At 40.1% G+C, this 17,801-nt stretch overlaps 3 protein-coding genes across 4 annotated transcripts; 2 read left to right on the plus strand and 1 right to left on the minus strand.

Moving 5' to 3' along the window:
- The first annotated feature begins 596 nt into the window (after positions 1-596).
- Positions 597-10,912, plus strand: flt3 (fms related receptor tyrosine kinase 3). 2 transcript variants are annotated; one of them, XM_051410152.1, is made up of 24 exons: positions 597-710; positions 1,313-1,395; positions 2,179-2,330; positions 2,433-2,557; positions 2,655-2,766; positions 2,897-3,036; positions 3,255-3,424; positions 3,535-3,676; positions 3,807-3,978; positions 4,121-4,221; positions 4,312-4,420; positions 4,510-4,721; positions 4,811-4,920; positions 5,010-5,142; positions 5,833-5,937; positions 6,022-6,132; positions 6,546-6,702; positions 7,056-7,168; positions 7,280-7,401; positions 8,118-8,240; positions 8,337-8,448; positions 8,563-8,662; positions 9,505-9,610; positions 9,732-10,912. In XM_051410152.1, the coding sequence occupies exons 1-24, from the start codon at positions 683-685 to the stop codon at positions 9,945-9,947; spliced, it is 3,054 nt and encodes a 1,017-aa protein (XP_051266112.1). In that variant the 5' UTR covers positions 597-682; the 3' UTR covers positions 9,948-10,912. The 2 variants fall into 2 exon arrangements, with proteins under 2 accessions (XP_051266112.1, XP_051266113.1); XM_051410153.1 differs by having other exon boundaries at positions 4,513-4,721.
- A 463-nt stretch (positions 10,913-11,375) lies between these two features.
- Positions 11,376-12,394, plus strand: urad (ureidoimidazoline (2-oxo-4-hydroxy-4-carboxy-5-) decarboxylase). The gene is made up of 2 exons (XM_051410157.1): positions 11,376-11,629; positions 11,756-12,394. Exons 1-2 carry the CDS (start codon positions 11,455-11,457, stop codon positions 12,103-12,105), a joined length of 525 nt encoding a protein of 174 aa, XP_051266117.1. The 5' UTR covers positions 11,376-11,454; the 3' UTR covers positions 12,106-12,394.
- On the minus strand, positions 12,376-17,674 carry pdx1 (pancreatic and duodenal homeobox 1). The gene is made up of 2 exons (XM_051410156.1): positions 15,409-17,674; positions 12,376-13,301 (listed from the first exon to the last, which is right to left on the minus strand). The coding sequence occupies exons 1-2, from the start codon at positions 15,785-15,787 to the stop codon at positions 12,916-12,918; spliced, it is 765 nt and encodes a 254-aa protein (XP_051266116.1). The 5' UTR covers positions 15,788-17,674; the 3' UTR covers positions 12,376-12,915.
- Positions 17,675-17,801: the final 127 nt, after the last annotated feature.

The raw sequence follows: 17,801 nt of genomic DNA on the forward strand, positions 1-17,801 counted from the left end.
AACGAGTAATATGAGCCAAGTGTGCAAGATTAGTGCTCTTCAGTCTGTGCTTTTCATTTAAAACTATAATTATTTGTAGTGCCCAATTAATCCATGTCAAATTCTATAAACCGAATGAAATTATTGCGGCATCTAATAACTTAATTATAAACCTACAATATAGTTTGCACACACAAAAAATAACAACAAATGCATGAGAATAAAACAGAAGTTGGTTTATTTGACATTTTAAAAGTCACTATATTCATATAGGGCAAGAATTGTACAATCATGATCAGTTTATTTGAAAACATACAGAAAATAATCGTCCATATCTTTATAATCTTGTCACTAAATTACATCATTAATATATATATTATAACTTATAAAATACAAATAAATCCCCAAAAAGGACTTTAAATGTGGCTTTTTTTCCTTAATACTACTTCAGTGTACACATTGTATTTCTAAGGCATTTTATTTCGCATAAAATTATTTCTTTGTCACATTTTAAAAAGTTTAGTTAGTTTGCACAATTGTAATAATGTTTTCAGTCTCTAAATAGCACCCAGGCGTGGCTGACAACAAGCGTCATCATTTCCAGTCACACTTCCCCATTTAAAAGGTACCCGCATCTCCTTCAGTAAACCTTCGCTGTCTGACCCGGTAATGAGTATGTGACACTGACAGAAACAAAGCATCAATGCAGAGGCACAGAAATATGATTGCGGGTGAGTCCGGATCGTTTCAACTCTGAGTTACTGCAACTGCAAAATCAGAGGGAATTTAAAAATATTTATATTTGAGGCGAATTTAAAGATTTTTATACATATTTATATGTTTTCGGCTGGTTTAGTTTGTAATTTTAAAAACGCATCATATATATGAAATATTTTACTTTGCATTTTTTGAGTTTAAGTCTATGGAGGAATTATTAGTTTGTCTTAGAAATACCTGTTTTATTATTAAACATTTGGTTCAACATTCAGCTGCAGTTCAACAATATGAGGAACCTCACAGTCAAAATTGGTTAGCCTACTCATCATGATGCAAAGTGAAAGATGATGCCTTGTAAGAATAATGAAAATTAGGGTTTTAATTTCATTTATTTATTTATTTTTTAAATGGTCTAGTCTAGCATACTACTATAGTTTTCTACTCTTCAGTGTATACTGTTTAACCAATACAGTAAACCACTGAAAAGACATAAACTAAGGAACTATCTTATCTTCTACAATTGCATTTATCATCTATATGTCTTTTTTTTCACACTGTCTATTCAGAAAATGTAGACAAAGATTTGAAATAAAATTACAGTTTTCTGTCTCTTCAGCGGTCCTTCTGCTGTGTGCTGTGGAGCTGCACTCCTTTGGTGTTGTGGCAGCGCAGAATCAGACCTGCGCACCCAGTCAAGAGGTAAAAACTGCCAGAATCTTTACCATGTTTCAGCTGAACAAGTCAAATTAATGGTTGTATCAGTATTTATGATGTGCCATATATTTCTGTAACATTATTGCGTTGAGGGAAAATTGTTATTCTTTGATAGGCTGCTGTGAATGTACAGGAAATGAGATTAAAATGTGCAGAAATTGATATAAAACACTACCTCAGCTAGACTGTCACTACCAGACGAAACAAAGATACTCTGATCGTCTTTAGTTCATATTATGGATTACATATTGGACTCATAGAAAGAGAAAAACAAAACTGCAGAGCAGCAAGAGGTCACCTTTTAAAGGAAACAGTCTGGAGACCCGTAAAAAGCATGATGCAAGTTATTACTATCTGACAGGAAAACCACAAGTGTAAATAATACAATTAATTATGGCTGATTTCCATTTAGCTGCTTTAGTTTCTGGGTCCTGGTATCGATCACGCTGGCTCACTGTCACACCCAGCTGACTTTACTGGGTCACTTGAATACGGAGCCAATGTTAATGATTTTAACACTTTTCTAAGTCAAAACACCTGTTTATAAGTCCTGAATAATGGTTAGCATTAATGTAAAGAATATGAGATTTGTAGTAAACAAACTAAAACATTCACTTGCAGAGGATTTTCGATTAAAGCACAGACATCAAATAATATTATCAAAGTTATATCTGATATTGTTCTTGCAATATACATACAAAATCTTTCCGCTACTGCACCAAATACGACTGAAAACAGGAGGATTAAACGGTGAGTCTTGTCTTCCAGGAGGCATGTTTTGTGCCAGCTGACTATCTGAATGCACTTGGTCCTGTCCACGTAGAGGTGTGTGCTGGTAAGAAACTCAACATCCCTCTGGAGCACGTCCCTGCATACAAAGCCTGTCATTGGATCAGAGGAGCAGAGCCAGTACTCACAGTGTAAGTGAATGTCTGTGTGTGTATTTGAAGTGTGCCCCCCCCCCCCCTTCTTTTTGTTTGTGTGTGTATATAAACAAAGAGCTTTTCCTGAATCATCTCTAGAAACGGGAGTAGCTCCATGGTCCTACCACCGCTCTCTGAGACAGATTCAGGGGAGTACACACTGAGCTGTGAAACTAACAGTGAGACCAGGTCCTCGGTGAGTGTGTCTCTTCATGTAGCAATGGGTGAGTGACATCTCTACAATGCTCAGTCAGCAACACAAACACTAGACCGTCTGATACAGATAAATCAGTGGTAATAAAACTGTGTTTCTTTTTCTAGAACGTCCCACAAAACCAAAGCTGGCGCTGGATCGTGTGAAGGAACAAAAAAAGTCTCCTTATTTCACATGCATCTCTGAGGGCTGCCCAAAGCCCAAGCTTGAATTGTCTGGGTAAGATGTTATCCATTGTAGGCATAACAGAGTACGTTTGATGTAGTCTACTGACGCTATCCTTATTAAAGAGAACATCTTATTATAGTATCATTCTCTGAATAATGATGTTTCTCTCTTCTTTGAACAGAAACAAAAAATGGACAAATGTTGCTACAGACAGTGACAAGGTACAGATTACAATATCCAGTGTTAATTATCATAATACTGGAATGATGTGCTGTGCTACAAATGCTGAAGGACAAGAATGCTCCCAACTGTATGACTACGGTAATTAAATATTTAAAGATATTCATGACATACATCCTGTAAAAGAGTTATTCATAATGAATTAGTACAGAATCAAGATAATTTGCTCAATTTTGGACTTCAAACACCTGAAAGGTCGGAGGAAAAGCAGCCTACAGCCCAAGAGCTAATTAATCATAACATAACAAATAATTCAAGAGAGTACATTTTAAAAAATACCTCGCTACTGTGTGTTTCAGACCTAAAGACAGACTCACATGAGTTTCCTAATGTAACCGTGAGTCCTGGTGAGTCTTTACTGCTTCGCTGCCGCATACAAGACTACTGGCGACCGTCACCTGTGTGGGAGAAGGGCAGCGAAAGAATGGATGCAGAAACATTAGCATGCCCCTCTAAAGTGAAGGAGGAGGTATAGTAGAGACCACTGAGATTTTTTTTGAACGTTCATGTGAACAAATTTGAGTTCTTTCCACAAACTGAAGAATCTTTCCCACTCAAATAATAATGTTTTTGTCCCAGATCTGCATTAAAAATGACTCGGATTCTGGGACTAAGATGGCCTATCTGTTCATCGAATCAGTTAGTGTGGACCACAGTGGCACATACACCTGCAGGTCTAAAGACTACACACCTGTCAAGTCTGTCTACATTCACGTCCAAAGTCAGTAGAGCTAATTTCACTTCATTATTTCTCTCTGAATGTGTGTATTAATTTAAAAACTGTTACCAATGAATGGTTCTTGGCCCATTTATACTCTTTTATATTGATTTTATTCTTGTGTTGCCCTTAGCTGAGGATTTCATCTCTGTCCAGCTGGATGAGAGCAAGATCATACCAGCTCAGAATGCAACGATTTTGGAAGCCAGTGTTTCCTACCACCCGGTGCTCCAGCACTGCTCATGGGAATCTCCTAATAATATAAAGACCAAATGCATCAGGGACGACTGGGTGACAAAACACAGGTAGTTGCATAAAGCAATGTTGCTGCAGTTGAACTCGATTTTAAGACGTTTAAGTTCTTTCCATGAGCATTAATACACAACTAGATTGAAATATATTATTATGGTTTATATTTATATAAATGTGTGCTATCTGTCTTCTCAGGACTGTGAAACTACACGGTCCACTCATATCAGGAGATTATAAATTACACTTGCAGGCTGGAGAACAAAACCTAACAAAGATTATATCAGTGTGTACTGTGGGTAAGAGAGATTTTATTAATATAACTTCTGCACAGTGCTATCACTTGTAAAATGTATAATTGTATTTTAAATAAACTGATTTTGTTTCAGACACACCAAAGTTCAGATTCTGGTTTACGTATGATACCTTCACCTTTGAGACTGCAAGTCTTGTGCCAGCAAATTATACCTGGAAGTCTTGTTCTTCAATCAATGACAGGTATGGTCACTGTCAGATCTGCTCAGGTCAGAGGGCACTGAAATGCGTACACGCTCAGATTTCTCAAGTCCCTGCTCTTTGTCTCGCAGCAGTTGTGACAGAGACTCCTCCTGGACAGAGATCCCAGATGCCTTTCAAACAGACTCTGATGCCGTCTGTAATAAGACAATCAGGAGTTCTCTGAGGAGCGAGCTAGTGGAGGGAGACCAACTCAGATTCTGCCTGACGAACTCAATTGGCACCTGGTGCGAAACTAAACACGCAATAACCCGGTTACCGTCACTCCTGGCTGTCAGCGGCAGTAAGACTGATTTCATATAACAAAATAATTAGAGTAAATTGTTTTTTGAAGACAGCCATTAGAGACTGTCCTTTTTTCGCTGTTTTCAGGTGATCCAAATAATGATGACAGCTTGATGGTGTTGAAAGTAAGCAGTTTGCTTCTGCTTGTGGCTTTGGCAGTAGTCTGCGTGGTGCTCACGTACTTTGTCAGAAAGAAGGTATATATATTACACATCGACACATAAACACACATATATACAAACACAAACACACATGAGGATATGATGCCAACTCCTTTGTGTTTCAGAGACCCAAGTATCAGCCCCAGCTTCAGATGATCCAGGTGGTTGGACCCAATGACAACGATTACATCTACATTAACTTCAAGGACTTTACGTACGACCCGAAATTGGAGTTTCCCAGGGAGAACCTGGAACTGGGTAATTACACTAGGCATTAGACATGATACTTCAGTGGCATTAAAACATACTTAATTAAAGGTGCATAATTATTCTAATAATTTACTAAAAGTAAAAGCACAGATTTTGTAGAAAATCAGCTCCTGTGACTGATATAAAATATTAAATGGTTAATACTGATCAAGGTATAAGCAGCCTTTTACTGTTGTAGCTGGTTTTCATACTTTAGTCTAGGGGTGCTCAACCTTAGTCTGAGGGGTCATGAGACGATTGACGGGAGAGAAAAGTAGTTGTGCTACATACATTTAGACTAAATTTGGCCTTTAACAGTTTTTTAAATGGACCCATGTGAGAAGTTTTGAGGGAAAAATCATCTTTTGGTGAAACTGCTAACAACTTCTGAAGGGGGACAAGGCCCAACTACACACTGCCTTTTTGGTAAAACTTGTTTAATCTTTAACAGTGCATTGTTTAATTATAAGCTCAACCAATATTATTTTACATCTAAATCCTCAATATGAAAAATAACAATAAAAATCAAGCATCAAGTCAAGCACAGTCCTTAAAAACTGCACTGCACTTATACTGTACTTGATTAAATGTAGTTGCATTCCACCACTTCCAGACTTTTTGATGTTATTGTCCCCAGTTACATTACATGTGCCAATAAAGTTACACTTGCCTGAGCAAAAATCTAAATCACCTCCCCAGGTGATGAACTGGGCTCTGGGGCTTTTGGCATGGTGGTCCAGGCTACAGCTTACGGCATCAACAAGCCTGGAGTCTCACAGCAGGTGGCCGTCAAGATGCTCAAAGGTCAGTGTTTCATATATTTATTCAGTGCATGAAAATGTTGCAAAATGGTCATTTCAGCAGCTGATGTGGTATTTGACCCTGCAGAAAAACACCAGGACGTGGAGAAAGAGGCTCTGATGTCAGAGCTCAAGATGCTGACTCACATTGGTCACCATGCCAACATTGTTAACCTGCTCGGAGCATGCACTGAGACAGGTACGTTTACCACTGCTGATACAAATACACGCACAACACGTTTTGCATACACTCATTGCAATCATATTTTGCCTTTATATGCACTAATCTAAACATTTGACAACACTTTAATAACACTCTATAAGAATAACAATAAGAATGTATATAAAAATGCTAAATGGTCGGGGCACCTGGTTAGCTCAGTCGGTAGAGCTGGCGACCCATGTACCGAGGCTGAGTCCTTGCTGCAGCGGCCTAGGGTTAGAATCCGACCTTCGGCTCTATGCTGCATGTCATCCCCTCTCTCTCTGCCCCCCTTTCCTGTTCATCTTAGGCTGTCAATGTCAAATAAAGGCAATAAAAAGCCAAAAAAATGCTAAATGGGCAGAGTAAAGTGTTTTTAATGATAAGTAGTATTTGTCTTCCCTGTACAGGACCCATATACCTGATTTTCCAGTACTGCTGTTATGGAGATCTACTGAACTACCTGAAGAAAAACAGAGAGCGCTACCACAAGTCTGTGACTGATGCTTTCAACAAGGACCGTTTCAGCAGCCTTTACCACAACCTGCAGCCCAGGAAAAGCCCTAGGTGGGAAAACGGGGAATAAAAGTGGGTGGGAAGAAGGCATTAAAACATGTCTATCAGGTTAATTTCTCCAGTCAGTGCTCTTTAACCAAGGCACTGGCTTAGATCTAAAGCTGGTCCCCAGGCAATGTACAGTGGCTGCCCACTGCTCCTACTTAAAATGGGTTAAATGCAGATGAGACAAAATTCAGCATTCGTTGTACTGTGTGTGATTGTATATGACATTGTAGATGATTCTACTCTGAGAACAATATTGGGAATAGATTGGCAACAAGGGTAGACAAAGGGTATTTGTAAAAGGACTCTGCTGGAAGTCATATCACAATTACAATCCTGTGACGTTTGTGTTTTCTCAGTGTGACTGACACAGCAATGGACACCTATGTGACCATGCACAGCTCTACCACCAGAGGGCAGGAGGACATCGCCCTCCTCACCCTCAACTCTGGAGGCATGGACAGCTTTGAAGGTGGAAAAATACAATCTGCAGTCAGAACATGCATGTCGTCAAACAAACTCATATATTAACATCTACTGTGTACCTCCGTGTTGATCCTAACTGATCCCGGTTTATCTGCAGACTCAGATATCTTTGAAAACCAAGATGATCCGACAGAGGACCTGCAAACCCTGACTTTTGATGATCTGCTCAACTTTGCCTACCAAGTGGCCAAGGGCATGGAGTTCCTCTCCTCCAAGAATGTATGGGATGAAGTTTCACATCTGTCAACCACACACTGTCTACCCAGACACACAGAAACACAGTTGATGCTCTTTAGCTTCAACAACATCACCAGAGCCGAAACAAATAGCAGATAAAAACGATAGATTAGTTGATCAATGGAAAATTAATTGACAACTATTTTGATGATTGATTAATCGTTAAGGTCATTTGGGTTTTTTAGACTGTTAATCAGACAAAACAAGCATTTGAAGACATTCACTTTATGAAATTATCTGCATTTTTCAATATGTTTTTGGCCATTTTAATTTACATACTTGACTAGAAATTAATCAGAAATGATGAAAAGATGTTTCTGTTACCTTAGAATGAGCCTTTTATATCTACAGAGACAGCTGGTCGCCTTATACAGAGGCAGCCACAATTAACCGCCATGTTTCTATAGTAAAATGGACAACTAGCTCTGGATAGTGCGCTTGGTCCTTTAAACATATACAGTGTTGGATCAGAGATATGAAAAACACATAAATTATTTTTAAAACTTTCTTAATCTATTATCATATATGCAACTGCTGGTATGTTTTAGCTAGATCTTTACAGACATAATAGAACATAAATGTCTCTTTTACTTTACTTTACACTTTTATCCAGTGAAGAGACAAATTAAACTGATGTTATATAAATCTTTGTGGATTATATGATACATGTCCTGTTGATTGGTCCTGTCTGTCTGCAGTGTATCCATCGAGACCTGGCAGCTCGAAACGTGTTAGTGACAAAAGGCAGACTGGTGAAAATTGGTGACTTTGGACTGGCTCGGGACATCGAAAATGACTCCAACTATGTTGTGAGAGGAAATGTATGTCAGATGATACTTTTATATAATTTATTGCAGAAGTTGTGGATATTTGTTCATCACTTCTTACACGTTATGTTGGTGACTGCTGTCTCTCAGGTGCGTTTGCCGGTGAAGTGGATGGCACCAGAGAGTACCTTTCAGGGGATATACACCATGAAGAGTGACGTCTGGGCTTATGGCATTCTGCTCTGGGAGATCTTTTCACTTGGTAGCCTTCGCCCAAAACTCTCCACAAGCTGTACATTTAAAAAAAAAACATGCATGCAATCAATTCCTGCACAATTATTAACAACAACTCTGTCTGTCTGACCGTTGGTCTCAGGTGTTACTCCGTACCCGGGGATGAAGGTGGATCACACGTTCTATTCAATGATTGAGAGAGGATTTAAGATGGAGTGTCCATACTACGCCAACGAGACTGTGTACGTGTCTTCAGTCTGTATGCAGTGCTTGTGTTTCTCTCGTAAACAGACACAGTATTAATAGATTCAAGACCAGACACTGTCATGATAAAAGTAACAAGCAGTTAACATGCTGATAGATGCAATGAAAACCTAACTAAGTGCATTTACTCAACCACTGTGCAATTTGAAGGCACTTTTAGTGTTTCTGTTACTATTTTATGCTAATTTACACTTTTTACAGTACTACAGTTATTTAAGAACTCTAGTTCAATATAAAAACAATCCACCAGTGCAGTATAATATTTCAGCCTATTTTCTATGCAAATCAAGCAAAATCAAGTTTAATTTTTCATAACTGTACTGCAATTATACTTTCTTTTTTCAGGAAAAAGTCTGTTTTTAGACAAGTTTATATGAATTAAAAACAGATTTAACTAACAGGAAATGGTTTAAGGACTCATCTGTAGCAAGAACTGTCGTTATAAGATTTTTTGTTAGACACTGAACCGCCCAACCGTATATAAAATAGTTAAAATGTACTAGCCCCACCTCAACTAGCTACAATAGTAAAATGCATGCTTACACATTATTTTTGACTATTATTGATTGATTACTTCTGATAATACTGTACTTTTACTGAAGCAGGATTCTGAATGCAGAACTTTTACTTGTAATGGAATATTTTTAAATTATTGTTTTGGTTCTTTCATTTTAAGTAAAGGATCTGAATATTTCTCCCACCACTGACCTCAAAACAAATACAGTAGTGCAGCTGCTTTTGAAGCTTCATACACATAAAGTGTTCTAGTAATAGGAGCTATTGCAAAATCTGAAATTTTATATTCTCTTTTCTTCTCCAGGTACGGGATGATGTGTAAATGTTGGGCTCTGGATCCCTGCAACCGGCCATCTTTCTCCAAGCAGGTGTCCTTTATGTATGATCAGCTGACAGACAGAGAGGAGATGGTAGGCCTGTAAACAAACTATTATCTAAAGCAGAGTTTTATCCTATGTAAATATCGCATCTGATCCATAAGCAGCATTATTATCTACTCATTTTCCTAATCAACCTCCCCTCCTCTTTCAGATCTACCACAACATGCTTAACCAGACACCCAGTGAATACCAGAATGCATCGACCATTTTGGACATTTCCGCCCTGGCAAAGCAGAGTGAGAGCAAGACGCAGTCGGCCAACGACTACCGTCAAACCCATGCGACTGAAGAAAGCAAAGAGGGAATGTCCGACCTGGACGTTGTAGCAGCTGAGGACGAGCTTCTGAAGCCATCGGATGCAGAGTGATCATCATCACTTACATCCATTTGGCTGGTGGACAAAAGTTTAGTTTGCACCTTGTTTTTTCCACATTTTATAACAAAGTTGTTCTCGTAATAATAATAATCTTCTGTTTTACAGTAGAATGCTCTTGCTTTATACTCAATTGTAAAATATTGTAAGCATTTTAGACTTAATAAACATATGTAGCATTTTTTTTATTTCATATATACATATTTTGGGGGGGCTTTTATTGCCTTTAATTGATGGTTACAGCTGAAGAGTGACAGGAAACAGCAGAGAAAGAGAGAGAGAGTGGGGGGTGATAAGCAGCAAAGGGCCACAGGTCAGATTCAAACCCATGGCCACAGTAGCAAGGACTCAGCCTTTATTCATAGGGCGACTCACATAGCATTCATTTAGTATTACGTTTCATAATCTGCAACCAAACATACAAAGGTTTTAATTATGTATATGGGATTTCAGTAAATTATATTCTCACTATGACAATGTGGTAGGAATGTAAATACAGTATTTCTGTTTTCCTAGAGTCATATGTAACATACATATATTGCCATGTAAGCTATAGAGCTTTACCTCTTTCTACTTTAGGCCTACACACTGTAGCAACTGATCACTATTTTGTTTTAGATTGTATTATATCCTTTATTATTATAATGCAAATGGAAACAACCTTTTGCCTTAAAATATTGTTCTGCAATGAAATGTAATTGTTGTTTGTTGATTATAAGAGCTGATATTACTTACAGATTGACTGAGCAGTTTTTGTACACATTCATATGTTTTTTAAAAACAAGCTTTACTTTTATATTATGAAATATTTTAATGGATCTTTTTTTTACTTTTTGTATTAAGCATTATACCTGCAATAAAATGTACTTGACAGAAAACCTGGTGACCCCAGTATAGGTCCGTTGTTCCCAACTGCTTTAGCTTGTGACATAATAATAATAAAGTAAATAATAAAGTCATGTGTTTGCAGGTTTAATGTGTCTGTTAACAGTTCAACTAAAAAGTGATTTGTGCCTCTCAGATTGATATATTTGAGCAATTTCCAGAGGCCTGAAGATGAATAACTATTCAAAAGATTAAATTCTTACATGTTTCTTTAATTTACTATCCAGTCCTCATCTTGTGACCTCTATCATACCTGTACACAGGTGTACAGAGGTGAGTAAACTCAGTGATTTCAGAGAGGTGGATGAGTTTATATAATAACTATTATATTTATATAATAAATATAAACTACCAGTTGCTCTCTTTACGCGCCAGGAGACGCCAAAGATCAGAGTCTGCATGTTGGAGAAGCCAATTAACGCCTGAAATGTACATCACTGTGTTGCACTTGTCTTTAAACTCTTCTTTTCATCGTCAAAATGACTGGCAGTGGATCTGACAAAGAAAATATTAACCACAGCCACAGGCGCAGGGGGGCTTGTCCAACCGTGCATTAACCCTTGTCCGAAGGTCAATAAACGCTGCCTGTGCGACAACTAGAGTGTCCACAAGAGCAATGGATCTCGCCACGGTAAATGCGCTTCATTACGAGGATTTTGTGAATATTTTTGGCAACGTGGTGGAGAAATGTCCCATTATAACAGCTGCTGTATGGTCGAGGCGCCCCTTTGTGAACTTCACTGCTTTGGAGGCTGCGATCAGTGAATTCATCGACGCTCTCCCAGAATCAGGTGAGACACAGACTTTTATTTTGGTAATTTTTCATATTTTGGGTGTTTAATTTGGATTTGTCCATATTTTCTTTGCGCGTAATGGCCCCCTGGTGCGAAATTAGTATATCAACAAACTTTGTCCAGGTAAAGAGGGGATCCTCAGGTGTCACCCAGACCTCGCGGGCAGGGACCTCCAGAGCGGCACCCTGACCCGGGAGTCACTGGAGGAGCAGGCGGGAGCCGGGATGGACGCGCTGAACTCCGCGGAATACTCGCGCATGGCCCGGCTCAACGACGAGTACAAGGAGCGCTTCGGGTTCCCGTTTGTCATCTGCGCCCGGATGAACGACAAGGGGAACATATTACTGCAGCTGAGCGAGCGCTGCCGGAACGAGCGCGCGGTGGAGAGGGCGCGCGGCATCGAGGAGGTGAAGAAGATATGTCACCTGCGTCTCCAAGGTCTCGTGCTCATCGACGCTCCCAACAAGTTATGAACCTGAATTAGTGGAGTTTATACTGGAAGTTATAACTTTAATTACTGGGGTTTATACTGGAAGTTATAGACTATAATAAGTGGAGTTTATACTGGAAGTTATAGACTTATGGAGTTTATAGTGGTTTTCTCCTGCGCCAGTTTAACCACATGGATGTAAAAGACCGTCATTGTTCTCTGTTTAGGCTTTGATGTTTGATTTATTCAAAATTTATTTAAGTGTGTTATTCATCCATCATACTGTACAATGAATTCTCCAAACAATAAAATATGTGTATCATTGATTCTAATTTAAGACTTTACATGATATATGTACACGTGGACATCCGGACAATACAGTCATACTACACTTATATACATTTATAAACTTGACTGTGTGCTACTCACAGGTCTGAGGTGAAAAATAATGCACTGTAAAACGGGATCAGACCCTGCAACACCTGAATCCACGTTGCTGCCTCAAATAAGGGGGGGGTCCTTGCATGATTTGGTTGTCTCAGGATGCCATCTGGCGCCCAAAACACCTCAACGCATGGTGGGATGAAGAAGTGTCCGTTCAGTCCGATAAAGGACAGGCAGTGGTATCCAATAAGGAGGTCTAAGGTTGTCCTTGAGAGAGAGAGTTGAGGGGGGTCCCTGGAAAATTAGCACCATGTGTTAAATGCCATCTCACACCCTTAACTATCCATTATCGCCCTAATTCTGAATCTTATGCTTCCTAAAAATATAAATCCTCTCGGGTGGGGCTGATTTAAAAACTTGGATTTTAAAGAGTTTAAGTTCCAGTCTTTTGAGACCCCCTCCTGCGGGTCTACGCTGGCTCTCTGGACCCAGGAGCGGAGAGGGAGTGAGCGTGCAGCGGGGACACAGGGGGTGAGGTGGTGTGAGGTCCGTTCGTGGAGGAGACCCCTCCCGCGGCCTCCCCCTGGTCTCCAGAGGTGATGGAGGAGTCTTGGTCCGGGTCGGTCCCCCTCGCCCTCCTCCGGTCCTCCTCCTTCTTCCACTTCATGCGCCGGTTCTGGAACCAGATCTTGATGTGGCGCTCGGTGAGGCTCAGGGTCAGCGCCAGCTCCACGCGGCGCGGTCTCGAGATGTACCGGTTGAACAGGAACTCCTTCTCGAGCTCCAATAGCTGGGCGCGCGTGTAGGCCGTCCTCGTGCGCTTGTTTTCCTCCGTCTCCGCCATCACGTACGGTCCTAGAGACAAACAGAGGTGTCCTTACTTATAATAAGATGTGTGACATTTGTCAACATATAATTGAAGCTTTATTATTATTAGCGATATATTCTTAAATAATTGCTTTAATTATCATAAAGTGTGTTTTTTTAATGGAAATAGGCCTCATTATAAGTGCACGGGTTAGATTTTGACCACCACAGGCACCTACAGAAACCACAGTGCATATTTGTCTTATGATAGCCAGTAAAATAAACATTTATTCACTTGTAATTGTTACAAGGAACTTACAATTACTTGACATTTGCCAAAAAAACAGACCTACTTCCTTACCGTAATTTGGAAGCAACAGGCGATACGAGCAGACTCTACATGTGTTAATAAATAAATGCCTGTTTAGTGCAGATATTTAAGATATAGGGTGTTATTTTTGTAGATTAAGATTTTTTGGTTATGGTATTGTTGGGACAAAATATTTCCCAGCTGTGTCCATTTGGTGACCTACGTGTAAAATGAATACCAGTGATCAGATTTGACAAATTACAGAGTTTGCAATGATAAAGTAGTTTGTGATATATAATTTAAGGGCACAAGCAGATCATTTTGAGGTGGTTTAGTCGACTGAGATTTGCGCGCAAAGATTATTTTTCCTTTGGCTGAAAAGCTTTAAGTGTGTAGAGAGTGAAACAAGTAACTTTTTAGAGGATATAAAGCCACCGGATTACTCCTCATGTCCCGCGACCTCCTGATTCTCTCAACCCGAAGAGGACCACGGTTTAATGAACTCACTCAGTTCAGGAATGTCCTATAACCGATGCCTGCCAAATCGCACCACAAACAGTCATCAAAAAATAAAAAAAATAAATCTGGAAAAAAGTATATATTTTATGGACAAAAAACATAACTTATTGCAGTTACTTTATAAGTCATGCAACTTTTACGTGGTGCGTTTTAATTGTTTCAGTCTGTAAGTAAATCACTCTTGTCAGAGCGGGAGAGATGTGAAACAAAAGATTTGTGTTGATTCAAATTAAAAGTTAAATTGAGACTCTACCCGAACAGTTCTACATTTATTATTTAATATTCAAATTAAGTGTAACCGTTTATTTTTCAATGCAAAACTCGAGTGTTGCCATTGGCGAATATAAACGCCTGTTTATTAGGGCAGGATTGGCAGCTTTGACCCTTGGCGTCCACTCTATTAGCCTACACACTTTACCAAAACAACAAAAAAAAAAACAAATTTTCATTTTGTCTGTTTGAAAAGTTAATTGCCAAATTATTGGAATTGTGCTTTTTAAAAATGTTACCTACTAAAGTCATTGACATGTTTTCAGGACACTATTAACATTCTCAAAAGCGGAGCGCAAAAGTAAACCAAAAGTAGGCCACAATGTCACAGGAGAGGACTCGGGACTGTGAATCGGTTATTAACATGGTTTACATTACATTAATGCCACAGAACAAAGAAATGTTAACTGAGATTGTCTGTCTATGTCTGTTTTAGCTGAGGAAACTATTCGTATACGTCCATATTTAAACAAGCTCATTAGAAAACTTCAATGTGTTAGGCCGATAATTAAAGCTAACTGTCTAGTCTGATCAGAAATATATAAATTATAAATTAAATGATTCAGTAATTCAGTTTAAACTGTACGATTTGATGAAAGCAAACTAACAATTCACTGTTAAGGTATTTGCTTCATGCAGCCTACATCAATCACAAACAATTGCGGTAGATTTGGGTGTTATACCTATTATTAGGCCTATTATACTCTATAGCATTCCGCCTATTGATGGTTTAAGATATGGCCGTTTGTGAAAATGTTTTGTATAGACAAAACCCACATTTTTTGTGACGATAAGACCTGATAAAAGCAAGCTCTGACCTTCCGGGGCTTTTACAAATTGACTGACAAGGTAAACTGAAACACCCAGGATCATATTGTTGGCAGCATGATGTCATTATAGGCCTTAGAAAGACTCAGTTGAAACTCATTTGTTGGTGCTATGACTACAGACTAATGTTGTAAACAGAGTACTTTGAAATAAGCTTCAGGTTTGAATACAATCAAATGACCCCAGACTACATTTGCTGGTATGTAGCAGAGCTTTTGGGAGAATTACCTGCCCACTGTCCCTTCCAGGTGTGTGAGTGAGATTTAGTGGTTTTCATCCAGGGGAAAGGGAGGTTGTATCTGCTCTGATCCCCCGTGTCTTCATAGCCTGCAGCGGGCGGGAGAGGCTGCTGCTGGAGCCCCTGAGGATGGTGGAGCTGAGGCACACCTGGATCCTCCCGCATGGGTAAACTGTAAGAGGGGGCAATGTCAGGAAGGCTGGCCTGCTCCAAAGCTCCCATGGACGGCGGTGTGTAGACAGAGTGCACCTGTCTGCTCATGTAGAGGCAAGGCGGCGGGCTGTGGCTGTAGTCCTCCACCTGTGATCTCTGGAAGGCACAGGAGTCTTTAAAAACCTGAGACGGGTAATAATGATCTTCCCGATTCATGGCTTCCCGAAGACCCGCACATGTACCGTAGCTATATTGTGCGCCCTGCCTCGGCGTGGACCTCCTGCTCTACCTGTCTCTGGCGCAACTGTCAGGCCCCTCGCTGCTCCACACAGGTGTGTCACTCTGCCACCATGTGACTCCGCAGCGCCAAAGCCATTGGTTTCACTGTTTGTTCAAAACGGCAGACCTATACCTACACCCCCCCCAGTTTCCAGGATATTCCGCAGCTTGTGGGATTTTTTCAGTAAATTGAACAGAACGGTCGTCAGCGCGTAAATCAATGCCGCTCTGTAAATACCGCAAAGTTTACCTGGCATCCACCTGTGTTTGCCCCTACAGCAGCAACAGGTGAATCTGTAAGACCCTGCCAGCGCGCGCGCGCACGCACACACACACACACACACACACACACACACACACACACACACACACACACACACACACACACACACAGAGAGAGAGAGAGAGAACAGAATGGTTAAAGAGATCCTCGTTAGTCTAAAGCGTACGCAAGAAACATGTTGATGATTATCCTCAAACAACGAAGCATCGACACTTTATATGGATATCTCTGGTCTGAGGCTGATAAATCGATATGTATGGGCGCAAACATTGGTTGACCTGCCAGATAAGAGACCTGGATGGAGAGACAGTTGTCTTGGAAACTCAGATGAAAAGCTCAAACAACCATAGTGTGTTTCCACAAGCTTTTTTTTTTCTTTCTTTCTTCTTCTTCATTTGTCTACACCTTTCTGACTTTTAAAATGTACCCATTACACTTCTGTAAATGCATCATTTAACACCATTTAGCGCGCGAGTGTGTGTCTGGGCTGGGGGGGCGGCTCGGTCCCTGCACGAAGGGGCCCTTGGCGACAACAAACACGGAGCTGCTGCGGCCGCTGCACTCTCGCCCTGTTTGCTGGCCATTAGCCTTTAGTAGGTGTGCGCTCGCTCCATTAAACAACAGCTCTCGTGGTAAACCAATTAAAGGTTGGAGTGAGAGACAGAACTCAATTAACCAGCGTGCGCGTGGAGCGTGTTTCCACAACCCTCGAGCTCACCCGCGGAGTTTGCGCACATCACCGGAGTGATTTAACTATTCTTCATATACATTGTACAGGAAGACGAAGGCTTTTACCTTGATAGTGTGTATCAACAGACTATTTGCTCTGAGTTCTTCAAAAGCAATTATGGCACTTTCCACGGTATCTTAATGGGGCACTCAGCGATGCAATAAAGTTCAAGTAAACCAATTCTATACAAATCACCCCCTGCACTATGGCTTAATGGTGTTTATATTTGATCACTGTTTCAAAGAGGAAGGAAACAGTTAACCGAAGCTGTTCTCCACTACAGTGGACGCGCACAACGTGATTTATGAAGCATGAGGGGCGTTAAACGCATTTTAGCTGACGGGAGGTTTTTTTTTTTTTTTTTTGTGCGTAATGGCTCAAGCGAGGAGTATTCTGCTGTAATAGACCCTGTGCGCAATCATGACCAAAGAGACTGTCAGTTACCACGTTTATAAAACGCTCTGGATGTGGGGAACAATAAAAGAGCGTAAGCTTAAACACATGCAGACAGGCCAAATGGATAGGGGCGACATAAACAGCGACGCATTGAACGCTTGAGCAAATGTCCATCTGTTGTCCTAAAACTCCCGATGACCCCACTAAAACACGTGGATTTACCGTATCTCTGTACGAGTTTAATAACGTATTATTATTATTATTATTATTATTATTATTATTATTATTATTACAGTAAAAAGTTTTGGTCGCTATTATATTAACATTAATCCATCACTGCAGACCACTAGTTCATACGGGCTCTTGCACATGTAGGAGTGTCAGGAAAACAAGATTTTTTTTTTTCTCCTTTGACAAACAAACCCGTTTCTGATAGCCGGTATATACATGTCAAAAAGTTGGACACGCGATAAAATGTGCTTACCCAGTGGCGACAGCAGCATGGCTTATGTAAACATTAGGAGCAGTGAAAAATGACAGAA

Source organism: Dicentrarchus labrax, unplaced genomic scaffold (assembly GCF_905237075.1).
Source record: "Dicentrarchus labrax unplaced genomic scaffold, dlabrax2021, whole genome shotgun sequence".
Classification (NCBI taxonomy): domain Eukaryota; kingdom Metazoa; phylum Chordata; class Actinopteri; family Moronidae; genus Dicentrarchus; species Dicentrarchus labrax.

Bases quoted from the DNA above. Each gene is read 5' to 3' on its own strand.
- urad (XM_051410157.1), top strand. From the start codon at position 11,455: ATGGATCTCGCCACGGTAAATGCGCTTCATTACGAGGATTTTGTGAAT. The intron at 11,630-11,755 runs GTGAGACACAGA...AACTTTGTCCAG, and splicing joins CGACGCTCTCCCAGAATCAG to GTAAAGAGGGGATCCTCAGG.
- flt3 (XM_051410152.1), top strand. From the start codon at position 683: ATGCAGAGGCACAGAAATATGATTGCGG. The intron at 5,143-5,832 runs GTAATTACACTA...TCACCTCCCCAG, and splicing joins CAGGGAGAACCTGGAACTGG to GTGATGAACTGGGCTCTGGG. The intron at 8,241-8,336 runs GTATGTCAGATG...GCTGTCTCTCAG, and splicing joins ACTATGTTGTGAGAGGAAAT to GTGCGTTTGCCGGTGAAGTG.
- pdx1 (XM_051410156.1), bottom strand. From the start codon at position 15,787: ATGAATCGGGAAGATCATTATTACCCGTCTCAGGTTTTTAAAGACTCC. The intron at 13,302-15,408 runs GTAATTCTCCCA...GTTTGTCTCTAG, and splicing joins CTGGAAGGGACAGTGGGCAG to GACCGTACGTGATGGCGGAG.